Below are 20,379 nucleotides of genomic sequence, written 5' to 3' on the forward strand. Positions count from 1 at the left end.
GCATTTTTTTGTCAATAAAGACATCAATCAATCAAGAACTTCATGGTTAAATCTTAGGTCTAGACGGGCTCATTTTTGCCCATGTTTAGGGTCCTCCAAGGTGGACAAGTGCAAGGAAACAGGGCCACCTTAGCTTGAAGGTTTTTCACAAGATTTGTGTACCATGTATGTAATGAGTTTAGTAAATATGCTTGATATACATAATGTTTAAATTGAACACCTGTGGTTAACGTGAGCATTAAACAGTCATGCATTCATGTGGTGAGTCCATCACGGTAACCTTTTAAAATAAAATCTAAGTGGTGTGAGATTCCCAATTTAAATGGGAAGTGTAGACGATATCTGATATATTTATGTTTGATAATATCACAATTTAATTAAAAAAATATATGTTAACCACAATAACCCTGGCTTTAACCTATTTTGGGCAGATTTTCTACATTTTCTTTTATTTTTTATTAATTTCAGAAATAGCATAAATAGTTGACTACAAGCTTGTGGGCTTGTAAATCTGCTATTTTCACTATTTGTTGTATGACTAAATACAGTATACAGTAGCCTATAGGGCTATGAGGCAAGTGGTTAAGAACATGTCTCCCCTCTGTTTTTTCTTTACAAAGAGATGCACAATTATTATGAAGATGTTGAGTTATCTTATCTCATCTTCAACTGTTTACAAACCACCGAGTAAAATCATCAGTTAATAAAATAAATCGCATTAGGTTACTTAGCTATGGATAATTAATAGGAATTCAAAGCAAGCGACTTACAAATAAATCTAAACATAGGTATGATTTATAAATGTATTGTCATATTTCCTTTCTGACAAAGAAATGTCACAAAAAGCCAAAGACCAACGTTCATATTGGTACATCAACATGGATTTTATTTTTTATTTTAGTTTCAGATGAACATGTAACAAATCTACCTACTCCTCATCTTGTAATTACTGCCGTCATCAACATCATCTAAATCACCTCACCGTCATACTTATGTAGACTCATGTCCCTAAGGCTACAAGCATTACGTAGAATTGACTAGAAGTAGTCCATTTCAAAACAAAAGAAAGGATGTTTAATATCACATCACATAAAAAATAAATCCCACATCAATCCATCGCAGAACTTCAACCACAGTATTCTGTCTGATTAATAATTAGTTAGCTATATTGAATATAATATTGTTTTTTGTGAAATTCAACACAAACTAAGATTTTTCTGCAAGTGAAGTTGGCAATAATCCACTCCCTTCTATGACTCAAGAATGACAGTGATACAAAAAGTGTTTTCATTTTTGCTTAACAGTAGAGATGCTCAGAGAAGCATACTTTTCATCACCATTAAGAATGAGAGGGGAGAAAATTGGGAACATTGGGATTGGCATTTTCTTATTTAAGTATACAGTGCCGCAGTAGAGAAGAGCCCTGGTTTCAACATCATAAAAGGAGACCTTCTGTCCCTCATAATCAAAAAACACACCAATCTTCTGGACATCAATTTTTTCAGAGTTGGGGCTTAAAAATGTATTCCTCGCTGAGTAGTTTCCTCCATTAACCACCTGCAACATCTTACCTGAACTGATATATTTACTTTTTCTGTCGAAGGACCGATCAACCACCCCAATGGTCCATGCGGTCTTCCCTTTAAGCTGAACCTCATAATAAACTTTCCCTGAAGAAAAGCCCTCTTTTCCCAGCACACAGGGAATTGTATGAAATCTCTCTGACTTCTCAGGAAGAATCTTTTTCACGTTTCCATATTTCACTTGTTTCCCGTCCAATGACAGGATGAGATTAGGATGTGCTGTGTCAGGGTCCAGTGTCACATTTACTGCATACTGCTGCTGAATCTTCTTCAGCATGACTTCAGGGAGCTTCTCCATTTCTCCATCCAGTGTCTTCTGCAGCTGAGTCGCGATAGCTGTCCTTATATTCTTCACACTCACCTCACAGGACAGCTTAACCTGACTCAACTTGCTCAGGTGTGTTACGCTGTAGCGGGATGGGAAGCTCTGGAGAAGGTGGAGGTGGTCCTCAGTGTGTGAGAGCCGCTCCAGCTCAATACTTTTCCTCTGGAGCTCAGTGACTTCTTCCTCCAGCTGTTTGATGAGGCCTTCAGCCTCGCGTGTTGCTGATCTGATCTTCAAGTCAATCACCTCGATGAGCTCAGCCTGTGTTCTCTTAATGGAAGACACCAGAGCAGAGCAAACCTGAACAGTGTCAGCTTTTTCATTCTCTGCTGTTATATTATTCTTCTCTACTGTGACTTTGAACTGCTGAATCTTTTCCTGTCGCTCCTGGATCATCTTCTCTAGCAAAGCCTTTGTCTTGTCCAGCTGCGGTCGCTTCTCTTCGTACTCTACCTCTACCAGGACTGTGTCGTGATCTTTATGATCTGTCTTCAAACATGTGACGCAAATGCACTTTTGGTCTTTTCTACAGAAGAGCTCCAGCATCTTGCCGTGCTCTTTACACACCCTGTCCTCCAGTTTTACAGGGTCGACTAACTTGTGCGTCTTCAAGCCTACAACTTTATGATGAGGCTCCAGGTGAGTCTCACAATAAGAGGCCACACATGACAGGCAGCTCTTCAGGGCTTTAATGTTAGTGTCAGAGCAGACATCACACGGCACCTCCTCTGGCATGGGAACATCTGGCATGGGAACATCTAGGTTAGACTTCTTGAAATAAGCAGCCAGCTCAGAGATCAGCGTATTGTCACAGAGATCTGGTCTCTTGTCAAATGCCTTTTTACACATGGGACACTGACAGAGGTCACTGCTGTCCCAGTACTTTGTGATGCAGGCTTTGCAGAAGTTTTGCAGAAGTTTGCAGAAGTTGTGGAAGTTATAGGAGTTCTTACTGTATGGTGTATGATATGAAATGTAAATCTTATCATAATCAGTAATTATTAATCATGTCTTCCATCGTATTCAAGGTATTTTGGAGAGAAATGAAACTCCAGTCACTTTCAGTTTAAAGCACTGCAGAGGGGAGGTGTTGTGTGTCAGCTGATGCTCGTTGACGCTCGTTAATGTGACATGCATCAAAGCAATTATTCCTCTGCACTCTCAAATAGGCCTACATCTAATCTAAGATTGTTTACATGGTATTATACTGTATCTGGTATTATAGATTTGTTTTGAGCTGTTGGAAATAACTAGGCTGCACTTGGTTGGTAAAGTCCAGATGACAAAAATATGAGGTTTGTGGAACTTATAGTTATGCAGTGTTATATTATATTATATTTGTTATATTAGTGTCTATCTGTCCTCTGAAACAATTGGTTTATAGGTAGTGAGAACTTCACTTCTCCCTTAAGCTTGCACAAATGTATTTATTTGTGTGTACAAAGCACTTTGTAATTGTTTTTTAGTGCTTTATAAAGTTATTTTAAACTAAAGATGAGGGCCAATGTTGATGATACATGAGAAAAGAACATTAATAATGTAGCATATCGATATCATATGCCCAACATCATGTATCGTATCGTGAAATCTTGACACCCCTAACCCTCCCCATCAAATACAACATGACATTTAAAACTGATAAGTCCGATGTTTTGCTTTCCTCATCAGGCACGTGCAGAGGCGGGGGGGTGGGGGGGGGCTCACCTGCCCTTTTGCCTCAAATTGCCCTTTGTAAATATCAACTTTACTTTACTCCAGTTCTGCCCTCCTTTGCCTCGGTGCTCCTTCTCAACAGATGACATGCCTTTTCTTTTTGCTCTTTTCCCGCACCATTTTCACTGTGGTCACTCACATTACCGTTGACTTTAATTGTTTCATTGTCTGACACACCTCATACACCCCATTAATCCATTGTCTTAAAAAATAAAAATACTAGTATCCCACAGAGGACTGAACGGATGTTTTGACATTTTCAGGTAATCTTACCACAAATCTCCTGCATCATATTAATGAGAATGTCATCCTGACACTTTATGAGTCACCAAAATTATTCAAACACATTTTTTTAAGATTCAATTGTGTAATTCAGAATATATTTTTACATTATAATGAAAAATATGAAGGCTAAATATATTTTTCTTTAAAAACAAAAAGGAAAAAAAGAGTGCCACGGACATAGACAAGTCTTGCCATGGACATGTTTGTCCATGTACGGACATGTTGATGACTCCTGAAGGAGCTATTTGCTACCAAGGCAAAGGAGGGCAGAACTGGACAAGTAAAGCTGGTTGTCGTTAGTTGAGAGACAGTGTTTCAAAGTGTCCAATAATAACAATTATACCAACTAGAATAACTATAATAACACTCCACAATCATAATCCATGGTAACCCTCCATCCACAGTCTAGGACCTCCTCCAACCTAAAAGTTAGCTCACCTCTGATCAAAGTCAGGTGCCTCCGCATTAAACTATTGTGACACTGCATTCAATTAGAATCCTGGCATGCCCTTCATTAATCACTCATCATGTGCATATTTTTTTTGTCTCAAGTTTCCTTGTTGCAGTGTTCCATTGGCATTTTATCCTTGACGTTTCCGTGAGAAGCATTTACCATGCAATTATTATGTCTAATAAATCAAAACAAATCAAGTGTAGCTTGTAGGGTGTGTCTTACATGTGCATGCCTTGGACTTTCTCATCAACAGAGAATACCTGATCACCTTAATGGAATGCACTACCGTACCTTGCCAAACCAAATGGTTTAGCTGGTAGAACTTGATCTCTTTCTGTCCTCAAGTAACACTGTCTTTTGAGAAGCCAGCAATCTCTATATTAGCCATATGATGTATAATACGCACCCACTCACCTTTGCAGCTAAGTGGCCCTTTTGAGGTTGAAGCACTGTCTGTACTGATGAGACTCAACTATTATTATCCAAAATAATTAGGATTTAATTTGTTGGTCGCTCAGTAGTTAAAGCAGACATACTGTACTATTGTTTTATGTGCAGCACATTGGAATAGACCCTATGACACATTAGGAGTCCATTAGTATACATTTAGGGCTAGGCCACTGTGTTTTTGGTACAATGATTATTTTGCATGTCCGTGGCAAAAATGAAATATTAATGAAAATGTCCATCACAAGCTGCCATGGTGATGACCCCTGCTCCCACCTCATTATCCTTGCAGCTGCAAACAACTTGATTTGATACAGGCAGCAAGCATGTTAAGTTCACTCCCCCATCAATAAATTGTTGCTTTAAGTTTTACACTCCACGTTCTGTGCAGATTAGCTAGCTGTTGTTAGCTTAGTTTGTACAGAGTCAGGTTCCTATTTCCAATCTATGTGATAATTAAGTACACTGGCTCCTGGCTGTAGCTAGAGAATTATTTCTCCCTGGTCTGCTACTGCTGAAGCATGCATGTTACTGCATGCTGCATTAGTTTCTCACCTCAAATGTTTTGCAGGTACATATTTTAGTACATTTTGATCTTCACCTGCCGTATCTGTTTTATTTGATCATTAGTATTGAAGTATAGTATTGATGACAATGGGAATGATGGCCAATAGGCTACATAGAGAAATGTTAATTATTTAAATTTGTACATGGTAATGAGAACGTAATGCTTATTTTACTGAAATTTGAACTGATGAAAGTCCCACATGGACTGAAGCTGTCAAATGAAATTGTAGTTACTTTTCCCTCATCTTAAAGTTAACGTGTTAGGCTGTTTGTGGTATGATGCAGGGATAACGGGATAGCTGGGCACTAGGGACAAAGGGTGTAAAATTGGCTATTCTGTCCAACATGTTAAACAAGTAAAATATTTGGAAAATGCTTTAAAGTAAAGTGTACATGATTAGAATATTAAACATTCGGCAATTAAGGTCTAACATTTCTACAATTGCTACAAATTGCTACAAAACAGATCCAGTCATTTTGGGGCATAAACAATAAGTTGAAGGATAATCTGATAATGATGTACCATGCATGTTCACGTCATGTATACTTTACATTACTTTCAAATATATAAACTTTTAAAATGTTGGTCAAAATAACATGGCCCATGTCATTACTGCCATTACCCTCAATGAGGCAGAGGAGAGGGTACTGGCAGTAATGACATGGGCCATGTTATTGTGGAACATCTTGCTCCATTAGCATAAGACATCCAACATACTACATTTCTGGTGTGAAATGGCACGAGGGACACCCACAAAAACACCACCGGCGTGTGCATATGTGCCCTTTCATGGACATTTTGAGCACCTGCCCCTTCAGCACTCTCTGCACGGCCCTGTTCCACATTGATTAGAACATTACAGTAGCCAGTCTTGTGCACAGTGTAGTGTCTGTAGTAGTGGTGGCATAATGGATAGTGTTCTCAAATTACATGTGGTAAACCCATTGAATCCTGGTCAGATTGAAGAAAGTTGAGTATTTGGTAACCAGTAGTTTACAACGTTTTGTCACTCTGCCCTTTTAATTATTAACTACAGTGACTACACTGTTGCCTAACATAAAACAAATTAGGCTATCAATTATGGCCAGATTATTCTGGTTTTATTTGAGGAGCTAGGCTGGATTATGAATATCCAGTTATAAATTGGTCATTGTAACCTACCCGGTGTATGTAATTCTATGAGCAACAAAAACACACTTAAAAGAGGATATCTCTGTGTTGGAAAATGGGATAATGCATCTCTCCAATATGCCTAACGCCTGTTGAAGTTTTGCGTAATTGTTCAACCACCATCGTTAAGAATCTGATAGATTTGACTGGGTCGTTCACACTGGCTGTGCATTGATGGCTTGTTAAAGACCGTCATTGATTCTAAACAGACCAAGGTGTACTTGATTTGAATCATTTGTATCCTTTGAAATAGAGAGGGGTCATTGACCACTTTTCTGCTGTACTAAAAAGGTATATAAAAAACGGACTATTTTAACAATTCAAAATTGCATGACCCTCCCTTGGATTCAAAGTAAAATTTGCTGACCCTCCCTTGGACTGAAATTAGAAAGGCATGACCCTCCCCTATTTTCCTCCAGGGACCCCCTTCTGTAAACTTCGACTGGTCCCTTACCAAGCACTTAATTAACCTCATCTGTGTCTGAATGTGAAATTGTCAGTATAGTAGTACACAAGTTGAGGATGGCATCATTCCCCAAACGTCCATGTGGCAATTAAAGTAAACATGTCTATTATTTTTTGACATATTCATGTAAAATGCAAACACAAACAATGCAAGTCTAACTACAGCAATAACTTAGTAAGATACTACTAGAACTACTAAGAATATGTCACCAAAAGTGAGCTATTTTATTATTTCATAACAACCACTCCCCTAAGATCTACAAACAAGATAAGGATTCTGAACTAACCTGTTTGGATGTAGAATTTATCTTTCTGTGAAAATCCTTAAGTAGACGTGGCTTTATGCACCTTAGACAGATGGAAACGATGGTCTTTACTCTGATGTGAAAATCCTTTCAGACCAGTTACAGCTGAGGTTTCAGACTTCAGTGGGCTAATAGGCTACAGGTATTGTTACTGCAGAATGACCTTAAGTTTCATTTCACTGTATAATGTCACTGAGTTGCTCCTCCCCGCTCCCTGGTGTTCTCTTCCTGATTAAAGTTAACTCTTTAGAGGGACAAATAGATTGTAAAGATCATCATAATATGATCTACTGTTATCATATTATGATTATCTTTACTAAAGATCATCATCATCATAATATAATTTACATATTATGTACAGAACTAATACTTGAAAATAATTGTACAGTAAAAGAGAAATAATGAACTACAGTAGGCTGTACAGTATCCTGTCTTCAGTTCCTGTCTGAACACAGGACCTCATCAACATCATAGGCATTGTTCTCAGTGGGCAAGCAGCAGGAGAATGATATCCTAGCATGGTGAATCCAGTCCTTAAATAATATCACCACATCTCCTCTATTGTATCCATGCATGCGGACTGAACTCACACACCAGGTAGAAAAAAATAACTCTTCAATTGGATTGAGAATTTGAGAGCTTGGAATTTAAGAACCAAACATTTTTTGTATCAGTGAACCATTTACGGACAGTGGAAACTTTCATTGTACCAGATAACAACATACCTGGACTGCTCTGTGCCATCTATCTGAATGGCATTGTGTTGAGGCTGTTCAAGGTTGTGCAAACATAGAGAATTGTGTGTAGGTTTTTGAACACAGTGTGGTTTTCACCAATTTCTCACATGGCTCACAAAACTACAAATACTATGCCTATATTACTGTTGCCATCAGAGCAGAGAAGACACAACAGTCAGAGTAACAAAAAGCCAAAGACGTTCATAAGTGTTCATATGTGTAGATATTGTACATCAACATTTTTTATTTTAGTTTCAGATGAACATTTGACAATTTTACCTCCTCCCTCTCGCCCTCATCTTATAATTGCTCATCTTGTCATGCATGAACAACTCAACCCTCACACACAAGCCTACAGTATGTCCCTGAGGTCACCAGCATTACTGCACATAGAACTGACTAGTAGTCATCCATTGGGGGGGGGGGGGGTATCTATCCATTATAGTACTTCAACCACAATATTCTGTCTGATTAATATTTAGTTGACTATATTGGATATAATATGAATTGGATTTTTAACTGAAAAACATCTTTTTCCATAATTGAAGTTGGCAATAATCCACTCCCTTCTATGACACTCAAGAATGACGGTGATACAAAAAGTGTTTTCATTTTTGCTTAACAGGAGAGATGATCAGAGAAGCAGCATTTTCATCACCATCAGGAATAAGCGGGGAGAAAATTGGGATGACGATTTGCTTAGTTAAGTTTAAAGTGCTGCGGTAGAGCAGAGCCCTGGTTTCAACATCATAAAAGGAGACCTGCTTTCCCTCATAATCCAAAAACACACCAATCTTCTCGATATACATTTTTACAGAGTTGGGGTTTAAACATGTATGCTTCGCTGAGTACTTTCCTCCATTGACCACCTGCAACATCCTGAAATTTGAACTAAGAAATTGGGTTTTTCTGTCGATGGACTGATCAGCCACCCCAATGTTCCACGCAGTCTTCCCTTTAAGCTTAACCTCATAATACATTTTCCCAGAAGAAAAGCCTGTTTTTCCCAGCACACAGGGAATTGTATCAAATCTCACCGACTTGTCAGGAAGAATCTTTTTCACGTTTCCATATTTCACTTGTTTCCCGTCCAATGACAGGATGAGATTAGGATGTGCTGTGTCAGGGTCCAGAGTCACATCTACTGCATACTGCTGCTGAATCTTCTTCAGCATGACTTCAGGGAGCTTCTCCATTTCTCCATCCAGTGTCTTCTGCAGTTGAGCGATAGCTGTCCGTATATTCTTCACATTCACCTCACATGACAGCTTAACCTGACTCAACTTGCTCAGGTGTGTAAAGGTGTCGGGGGATGGGAAGCTCTGGAGAAGGTGGAGGTGGTCCTCAGTGTGTGAGAGCTGCTCCAGCTCAATACTTTTCCTCTGGAGCTCAGTGACTTCTTCCTCCAGCTGTTTGATGAGGCCTTCAGCCTCGCGTGTTGCTGATCTGGTCTTCAACTCAATCACCTCGATGAGCTCAGCCTGTGTTCTCTTAATGGAAGACACCAGAGCAGAGCAAACCTGAACAGTGTCAGCTTTTTCATTCTCTGCCATTATAGCATTCTTCTCTACTGTGATTTTGAACCGCTGAATCTTTTCCTGTCGCTCATGGATCATCTTCTGTAACTCAGCCTTTGTCTTGTCTAGCTGCGGTCGCTTCTCTTCGTACTCGACCTCTACCAGGACCGTGTCGTGGTCTTTATGATCTGTCTTCGAACATGTGACGCAAATGCACTTGTGTTCTCTTCTACAGAAGAGCTCCAGCATCCTGCCGTGCTCTTTACACACCCTGTCCTCCAGTTTTACAGGGTCGACTAACTTGTGCGTCTTCAAGGCTGCAACTCTGTGATGAGGCTCCAGATGCGTCTCACAATAAGAGGCCACACATGACAGGCAGCTCTTCAGGGCCTTAATGTTAGTGTCAGAGCAGATATCACACGGCACCTCCTCTGGAATGGGAGCATCTAGGTTAGACGTCTTGAAATAAGCAGCCAGCTCAGAGATCAGCGTATTGACACAGAGATCTGGTCTCCGATCAAAAGCTTTTTTACACATGGGACAGTGACAGAGAAAACTGCTGTCCCAGTACTTTGTGATGCAGGCTTTGCAGAAGTTGTGTCCACAAGGAATAGCTACAGGCTGACTGAAGAGATCCAGACAGATGGAGCAGAGAAAATCCTCCTCTGATATCACACTGCTGGCAGAGGCCATAGCTGTAGGAGGAGAGGAGATATTTTAGTAACCCAAACTTAAAACATTAATATTGTAAGACTGTAAGAAGAAGCACTCTGAACACAAACTAAATGGCTGCCAAATACTGTAAATGTAGAAAATAAGATCTGCTGAACTCACGGTTATAGTCTGAAAAGTGGGTGCTGCTGGATTCTTACAGTAATTAATAACACTAATATAGGAAAGCGCTCCAAGTTAACTTTTTAATTACCACACAGACATTTGGGTTTACTGACAATTTCCAGTGGTTGACATGGACATTACATTATTAATCTGCAAATTTCATATCCTACTTGGGCTTCGAACCCGCGCCCCTGGCCAAGGCAAAAGTGTGTGTGTGTGTGTGTGTGTGTGTGTGTGTGTGTGTGTGTGTGTGTGTGTGTGTGTGTGTGTGTGTGTGTGTGTGTGTGTGTGTGTGTGTGTGTGTGTGTGTGTGTGTGTGTGTTGGGGGGTCAAAAACAATGACAATGGCTGTCAATTTGATTGCATTTCTATGCTGATGTTTTGTAGGCATTTCTATGGTTCTACAAGCAAGTCAAGTGCATTCATTTGGTGGTTTCAGAGAGTTACGAGGTTCTGGAAATGCATTGATTAAAATGTTTTAAATGCTTTTTTTAAAGCATATACTGCAGTACTTTAACTTGACTGACATACAAATATGACTGAGCACCTTTTACTCGCAACAAAGTAATATAGTAAACTTTGACTCAAGTAATGGGATTGCATACTTTGTCCACTGCTTGTTATTTCACAACCAACTGACACAGGTAGGGTTAATGACTGCCATAACAGGTCTATCCCAGCAGGGGGGGTCACAATTTAGGCATTCAGAAACAGAAAATCTTCCTGATTCTTGACTTTAAATATTTACAAATTCTATTATGATACATTGACTTAGTGAAGAAAATAAGTTAAGACTAGAATTATCTGAAATAGAAGAAATACTAATGTCATCGATCACCATTAAAGATGACATTTTATCTAGAATGTCACTCATCTTTTTACCTTTATTAAAGGTTTGGGAGACAGATCTAACAATGACATTTTATGAAAGTATGATAGAACACATTTTCCATTTACAAGTAGCCTAGTAATAAAATCAAAGAAGAAGAAAGAAGCTTTTATTTATCCATAAATATTATCTAACTCCAATAAAAATGCATAACATTTCTAAATATAACTCATTTAACTGTCTTAGATTAAAAGAAGGAACATTTTTACATGTTTTGGTACTGTGAAAATCTAAAACAATCTGGAATTCGATTCACCTCTTTACAAAATCTGTAGGGTATTGTAAATGGAATTTGATTTATCCCCGTGTGTCTACTTATTACACGATTAGTCTGAGATCCAAACGATTTGTCCGAGATCCAGATGGATTCCAAAAAAATATAGATTGTAGCTGCACACAGGTCCAACAAATGGCCACACATCTTACAGATGTATTTTCTGGGATTTATGTCCATAAAACTCTCCAAACAAACACTTCAAGCAGACACCGTACAAAACAATAAAGAAATAAAAGACACATAGGCTTATTGTGTCGAGTCCATAATCATACTTATGATATAGTGGGGTGAGGCAGAGTTCTCTGATTAGCAAGTAGCCTACACACAGACTGAGACAGGTATATAACAGCTTTGGATCACACGGCGGTCGTCTGTCACGACCGTCATGGATGAACTTCAACCTGGTGTTTGCTTTTTCTCCCCGTTTGGTCCGTCCATCTACATTAACGTTCAGATTTCAACTATAAAGTGCTTACCTCATGGCCACAGATGTTACAACTACGTACGGGCCCTCAGAAGTCCCCGTATCTTCCGTATTGTTCAATAAAAAGCATTGTAATCCGATTGGTGGCCATTTTCTCATAGAGTTATAATTTATCAGAGTGCAATACACCTCCCAACCGATAGGGTCGCACAATTGAAAGCATATGGCAAAAATACGGAGAAAATGGCCACCGACCGGATTAAAATGCTTTTATAGAAGAATACGGAAGATACGGGTACTTCTTCCACCCGTACATAATCATAACATCTGTGGCTATCAGGTAAGCACTTTATATTTTAAAAGTGAACGTTTATATAGATGTAAGGGCTGTAAATGGATAAAGTGCAAACACCAGTTTGAAGTTCATACATGACAGACATGTATCAGGGCTAACACAGGTGTATCCAATTATTGACATGTTACACTGAATTCACTGAGTTTCCGTTTACATTACAATAATACACAACAAATGCATCACAACTCAATAACAGACACATAATACAATAAGCGTTTACCGTGTGCACCTCTTGAACCATGTACAGGTAGGTTATTATTCCTCTGACACGTGACCTCTCTCTCTGGCAGTGGATCAGCAGCTCTGCTTGCTTCTGAGATTGATTGACAGCTTCACTTTGACCATGTGACCCTAATTACCGTACATCCTCTAATGGGCACAACATTATAACCTTAATTATTGTATTATAGACATTTTTATTAGACCTTTTAACATGTTGTCATATTGACACCTTTAATAGACTATTTATTCATATTGAAATTAACCTTTTAACCCAGAATGCACATTAATTTTAAATCAAACAAAAACATGTATTTATTTATGACTCAACTACTGTCTCTCCTTCTGGGACAGTTACATAGATTGTTAATTATTATAACATACTTTGCAAAGAAATGTATTCTTGTGTTTTGGAAAAATGACTCTCCTCCAACTTTTAGATGTTTCAAGATCAGATATCTCAACTTCTTCCACCAGAGAAATTGACCTCTGAAAAGCATAACTGTGGACACATATTGCAAGACCTTTGGTCTCCATTGTTTTCTCAATTAGACAATGGACCTATAACTGATATGGTTAGTGATGGAGTGTGGACAAATGGCAATTCATTGCCCGCAAGGAACAAAGTCGTTGGATTCCTTATTAATCGAGGTGAAAACATGCATTTTAATATCATTGTTAATGTATCTTATTGTAGGCTGCTGCAGCATGGAGTAGCCTATAGCTGGCATCTGGCAGACTGTTAGGTTTGTCCGGTCCATAAAATAATGGGTGCCGTCCTGGCAGTGGTGTAAAGTAACTAAGTACATTTACTCAAGTACTGTACTTAAGTACAATTTTGAGGTATTTTTACTTTACTGGAGTATTTCCAATTTTCAGTACTTTTACTTCTACCCCACCACATCTCAGAGGCAAATATTGTACTTTTTACTCCACTACAATTATTTGACTTTAGTTACTAGTTACTTTCCAGATATAAATTATTACATTATAAAACATTAACCACTTTAGCCCTATTTTATACATAGGCTATTTGAAAATATAAATTATATCTACAAGCTCACAACGCGTCACATCGCGAGGCGTTGTGAGCTTGTAGATCTGCTATTTTCAAAGATTTTAGTACTTTTACTTTTGGTACTTTAAGTACATTTTGATACCAATACTTTTGTACTTTTACTCAAGTACATTTTGAATGCTGGACTTTTACTTGTAACAGAGTAGGTCTACTTCTACATTGCAGTATTGATACTTTTACTTACAGTAAGTAAAACATTTGAGTACTTTTTCCACCACTGCGTCCTGGTGCGTATTTCTTTTTTATTGTATTTATGTCGGCTCCACTCGGATCTCTGAAGCAATTCCAGGGTCCATTACTAATAATTTAAACCTGTGAAGAGCTCTATATGCATAATATCATTTATAATCTATTGTTCAATATGTATTCTGACTGCACGCACATTCAGCCCGGGCTGGTATCGGGGGAGACCATGGAATACTCTGCAAAACTAGATGCGTGCTTTTGTTTCCCTTGTCGCAAATTTGGGGGAAATAATGACAGAGATTTGGTTTTTACAAAACAAGGTTTTAATAATTGGAAAACTGCATTGGAGAAAGACAAGGGATTCACTAAACACGAATCTAGCCAATGCTACGTGAAAAATGCCAAAGCATGGTCTGAAATGACACAAAGGGAAGCCACAGGGGAAACCATTGCAAATATCCTAGGGCCCACTCAAATAGAAAACAAGAAATGACTAAAGTCATAATATAGCCGCGAGCGGCAGGCTTTTTTTGCCCCAATCTGCCGTTGAGAAATTGAAATTTAAAAAAAAAAATGATTTTTTTTTTTTGAAATTTTTGAAAAAATATATGTCCTTTTGAATATGATTTGACATTCATATTATTAGCAGCTGTATTGTGTGTGTCCCCCCCCCCCCCCCCAAACTACTGAAGTTAAAGTATCAAAACTGCAATGTAGAAGAACTCTGCCAAAAAATGGCATACCTCAATATGACATTTTGCGGCTATATTATGACTTTGTCATGTCTTGTTTTTTTATAGTGCTGTAACATGTTATGGCCTAATCACTGTCATTCAAGCATAAATGTCTTAACATTAAAATAAAAATAAGTAACCGACCGTATAGGACTAGCCTACCTATGGTGGTACAAAACAAGTCCTTCTGCAGTGAATTACAACATTAGGATTGTGCAGAATTCAAGAAGCTTCATTTGTTACTGACTCATAAAGATACATAGCCTGGTAAACCCTCCCTCCGGAAATCTCATTTCAATTCGATTTCAGAAAGGAGTCTGGTCTGAAACTCCTTTCTGCAATAATCGCTGTGGGCTGGAGTTGGGCGGGAGTAATACCGTTGACTGACAACCCCTTCAACCAATGATCGTTTTTCCCCTTCAGCCAATGAGCAGTTCAATTTGACGAGCTCCAGACTATGTGACGCAACGGGACTTTTGGGACGGCCATGCCGAAAATAGGTTACCTTATTGGGATACATGCGTGTCACTCCCCGCCCCTGCCGGTTCTCTAAATTTATATTTTTAAATAGGCTCTGTCATGATTAATTGACCACATATATGAAGTTAAACAACTAAATTCTATCCAAACGATATCTTATAAGTAAATTCCGTGCCTCAAAAAAGAAGTTTGAAAGCGTTATAAAACTGAAAGTAAGAAGTGAAGGCACTCGCACAAACAACAATGGCTGCCGTTCGTCTTTTTTCGGCGGCTCTCAGGCTGCACTCGGGTTCATTCGGGCTCACTCGAACTCGCCACCTGATTGGCCAACTGTCGCTGTCAATCACAGAACAATGAGCGACGACGCTGATAGGCTCGTCGGCTCGGCGAGCAGAGCGATTATTGGAGAAAGGCGTTTCAGACCAGACTCCTTTCTGAAATCGAATTGAAATGAGATTTCCGGAGGGAGGGTTTACCAGGCTAAAAGATACAAGCAGCGAAATGTTGTTGGAACTTGTACCACAGATGGTTCTACATATAATTGATATAATGAAGAAAAGAAAATATTAAGCAAGAAAATAAAATGGACAATAATAACTAAATAAAAATAGCCTACAGATATATACAGTTTTAGGAATACTCTGGGACTTGTCTTAGACAGGCATGTCATCAGTGGTGTAAAGTAACTACATGTACTCAAGTACTGTATTTAAGTACAATTTTGAGGTATTTTTCACTTTACTGTTGTATTTCCAGTTTTCAGTACTTGTACTTCTACTCCACTACATCTCAGAGGCAAATATTGTACTTTTGCTCCACTACAATTATTTGAAAACTTGAGTTACTAGTTACTTTGCAGATATAAATTATTACATTATAAAACATACATTAACCACTTTAGCCCTATTTTATACCAAGGCTATTTGAAAATAGCTTATCTACAAGCTCACAAAGTGTCGCATGGCGACGCGTTGTGAGCTTGTAGATCTGCTATTTTCAAACATTTGTGTACTTTTACTTTTGGTACTTTAAATACATTTGGATACCAACACTTTTGTACTTTTACTCATGTAAATTTTGAATTGCGGACTTTTACTTGTAACAGAGTACTTCTACATTGCAGTATTGATACTTTTACTCAAGTAAAACATTTGAGTACTTCCACTGCTCCTCAGAGTTAAATCAACACTGAAGCCCTGCGGCTGTTGTAAATCACAGATGATTAGCAGATTCTCTGCTGGCCGACTTTTTATGACTTAATGACTTTATGACTCTCAGCCTCTCACTCTGTCCTCTCACTATTACGGTTAGCATAGCATGTTGCTAACACATCAACAAAGCAACCACAAACATTTCGCTGGAGCTGGTGTGTGTGTGTGTGAGAGAGAGAGAGAGAGAGAGAGAGAGAGAGAGAGAGAGAGAGAGAGAGAGAAAGAGAGCGTGCGCGCGCGTGTGTGTGTGTGAGAGAGAGAGAGAGAGAGAGAGGGACTTGGGAGAGGGAGAGATGGAGACGGAAGGGGGGGGGTGCTGCAAGGGGAGGCGGGTGCTGTGAATGACGGCCGTCCATTGGCCGTCCATGGGCCGTCCATGGGCTTTAAAGTAGTGTCTCCCCATTGGCTGTAAAGTAGTGAAGGACAGCCAGGACAGCCAATAGACAAATAGGTGTCGCGAAAACATGTCAGAAAACATGTCACGGATGACGATGTCTGAGGCTGTCTGTAGAGCCGCAGCGCTTTCAGCTCGCGGCTAAAAATAGGTACTACATTAAAACCATAGGAGGAGTAGTGCAGTTCCTTGTGGTTAATGAACTTCCACTTCGTGGCAGTCTGGAAAGCTCACATGATGATGGACAGGATTTCTCTGCAGGACTCTTCTTAAAAATGGTTGAATACACTCTGGCAAAGGACCCCAAATTTAATGACATTAACAAAAACATCCCACAAAATGCTAAATACATATCTCACAACATCCAAAATGAAATCATTGACACAATGGCTAAAATGGTATTAAATGAGGTATAAGATAAATATAACAAAGCAGATCATGCTGGGTTTTGCATTAAAAGTGATGGCACTAGGGACAGATGCAACGTGGAAAATCTCTCTGTCATGATCCGTTTTGTCAGTCAAGGCATTCCAGAGGAACACCTGATTGGTCTGCTTGACCTCAGTCAGTTAGATGCTGAATTTATTACCACCCAAATTCTTAAGCATCTTTCTGACTCAGGCTACAGTGCAGATGAAATCATCAGTCAGTGCTACGATGGAGCTGCTGTCATGAGTGTGATTAGGGGTGGGGTTCAGGATTTTTCGTCACCAGCATTTTTTCGTCACCAGCATTTTTCGTCATTTTTCGTCACCAGCATTTTTTCGTCACCAGCATTTTTTGTCATTTTTCGTCACCAGCATTTTTTCGTCACCAGCATTTTTCGTCATTTTTCGTCACCAGCATTTTTTCGTCACCAGCATTTTTCGTCATTTTTCGTCACCAGCATTTTTTCGTCACCAGCATTTTTCGTCATTTTTCGTCACCAGCATTTTTTCGTCACCAGCATTTTTCGTCATTTTTCGTCACCAGCATTTTTTCGTCACCAGCATTTTTCGTCATTTTTCGTCACCACCAGCATTTTTTCGTCACCAGCATTTTTGGTCATTTTTCGTCACCAGCATTTTTTTCGTCACCAGCATTTTTCGTCATTTTTCGTCACGAGCATTTTTCGGCATTTTTCGTCACCAGCATTTTTTCGTCACCAGCATTTTTTGTCATTTTTCGTCACCAGCATTTTTCGTCATTTTTCGTCACCAGCATTTTTCGTCATTTTTCGTCACCAGCATTTTTTGTCATTTTTCGTCACCAGCATTTTTCGGCATTTTTCGTCACCAGCATCTTTTCGTCACCAGCATTTTTCGTCATTTTTCGTCACCAGCATTTTTTGTCATTTTTCGTCACCAGCATTTTTTGTCATTTTTCGTCACCAGCATTTTTCGTCATTTTTCGTCACCAGCATTTTTTCGTCACCAGCATTTTTTGTCATTTTCCGTCACCAGCATTTTTCGTCATTTTTCGTCACCATCATTTTTCGTCATTTTTCGTCAGCAGCATTTTTTCGTCACCAGCATTTTTTGTCATTTTTCGTCACCAGCATTTTTTCTTCACCAGCATTTTTTGTCATTTTTCGTCACCAGCATTTTTCGTCATTTTTCGTCACCAGCATTTTTCGTCACCAGCATTTTTCGTCATTTTTCGTCACCAGCATTTTTTCGTCACCAGCATTTTTTGTCATTTTTCGTCACCAGCATTTTTTTCGTCACCAGCATTTTTCGTCATTTTTCGTCACCAGCATTTTTCGTCATTTTTCGTCACCAGCATTTTTCATCATTTTTCGTCACCAGATTTTTTTCGTCACCAGCATTTTTCTTCATTTTTCGTCACCAGCATTTTTTCGTCACCAGCATTTTTCGTCATTTTTCGTCACCACCTTTTTTTTCGTCACCAGCATTTTTCGTCATTTTTCGTCACCAGCATTTTTTCGTCACCAGCATTTTTTGTAATTTTTCGTCACCAGCATTTTTTCGTCACCAGCATTTTTTGTCATTTTTCGTCACCAGCATTTTTTTCGTCACCAGCATTTTTTGTCATTTTTCGTCACCAGCATTTTTTCGTCACCAGCATTTTTTGTCATTTTTCGTCACCAGCATTTTTCGTCACCAGCATTTTTCGTCATTTTTTCGTCACCAGCATTTTTCGTCATTTTTCGTCACCAGCATTTTTTCGTCACCAGCATTTTTCGTAATTTTTTCGTCACCAGCATTTTTTCGTCACCAGCATTTTTTGTCATTTTTCGTCAACAGCATTTTTTCGTCACCAGCATTTTTTGTCATTTTTCGTCACCAGCATTTTTTGTCATTTTTCGTCACCAGCATTTTTCGTCATTTTTCGTCACCAGAATTTTTTCGTCACCAGCATTTATCGTCATTTTTCGTCACCAACATTTTTTGTCATTTTTCGTCACCAGCATCTTTTCGTCACCAGCATTTTTTCGTCACCAGCATTTTTTGTCATTTTTCGTCACCAGCATTTTTCGTCATTTTTTGTCACCAGCATTTTTCGTCATTTTTCGCCACCAGCATTTTTCGTCATTTTTCGTCACCAGCATCTTTTCGTCACCAGCATTTTTCGTCATTTTTCGTCACCAGCATTTTTCGTCATTTTTCGTCACCAGCATTTTTTCGTCACCAGCATTTTTTTCGTCACCAGCATTTTTTGTCATTTTTCGTCACCAGCATTTTTTCGTCACCAGCATTTTTTTCGTCACCAGCATTTTTTGTCATTTTTCGTCACCAGCATTTTTTCGTCACCAGCATTTTTTGTCATTTTTCGTCACCAGCATTTTTTTCGTCACCAGCATTTTTTGTCATTTTTCGTCACCAGCATTTTTTCGTCACCAGCATTTTTTGTCATTTTTCGTCACCAGCATTTTTCGTCACCAGCATTTTTCGTCATTTTTTCGTCACCAGCATTTTTCGTCATTTTTCGTCACCAGCATTTTTTCGTCACCAGCATTTTTCGTCATTTTTTCGTCACCAGCATTTTTTCGTCACCAGCATTTTTTGTCATTTTTCGTCAACAGCATTTTTTCGTCACCAGCATTTTTTTGTCATTTTTCGTCACCAGCATTTTTTGTCATTTTTCGTCACCAGCATTTTTCGTCATTTTTCGTCACCAGCATTTTTTCGTCACCAGCATTTATCGTCATTTTTCGTCACCAGCATTTATCGTCATTTTTCGTCACCAGCATTATTTCGTCACCAGCATTTTTTCGTCACCAGCATTTTTTGTCATTTTTCGTCACCAGCATTTTTCGTCATTTTTCGTCACCAGCATTTTTCGTCATTTTTCGTCACCAGCATCTTTTCGTCACTAGCATTTTTCGTCACAAGCATTTTTTGTCATTTTTCGTCACCAGCATTTTTCGTCATTTTTCGTCATTTTTCGTCACCAGCATTTTTTCGTCACCAGCATTTTTTTCGTCACCAGCATTTTTTGTCATTTTTCGTCACCAGCATTTTTTCGTCACCAGCATTTTTTGTCATTTTTCGTCACCAGCATTTTTTCGTCACCAGCATTTTTCGTCATTTTTTCGTCACCAGCATTTTTCGTCATTTTTCGTCACCAGCATTTTTTGTCATTTTTCGTCACCAGCATTTTTTTGTCACCAGCATTTTTCGTCATTTTTCGTCACCAGCATTTTTTGTCATTTTTCGTCACCAGCATTTTTCGTCATTTTTTGTCACCGGCATTTTTTCGTCACCAGCATTTTTTGTCATTTTT

General features: G+C 38.9%; 1 protein-coding gene across 1 annotated transcript; it reads right to left on the minus strand.

The window, feature by feature from the left end:
• Positions 1 to 1,046: 1,046 nt before the first annotated feature.
• LOC311039527 (uncharacterized protein) lies at positions 1,047 to 10,262 on the minus strand (the record flags this gene model as incomplete). The annotated part of the gene is made up of 3 exons (XM_084049460.1): positions 1,047 to 2,860; positions 8,041 to 8,084; positions 8,676 to 10,262. The coding sequence occupies 3 exons, from the start codon at positions 10,260 to 10,262 to the stop codon at positions 1,288 to 1,290; spliced, it is 3,204 nt and encodes a 1,067-aa protein (XP_083905586.1). The 3' UTR covers positions 1,047 to 1,287.
• Positions 10,263 to 20,379: the final 10,117 nt, after the last annotated feature.

Source organism: Gymnoscopelus microlampas (genome assembly GCF_963454915.1).
Source record: "Gymnoscopelus microlampas genome assembly, chromosome: 3".
In the NCBI taxonomy this organism is placed as follows: domain Eukaryota; kingdom Metazoa; phylum Chordata; class Actinopteri; order Myctophiformes; family Myctophidae; genus Gymnoscopelus; species Gymnoscopelus microlampas.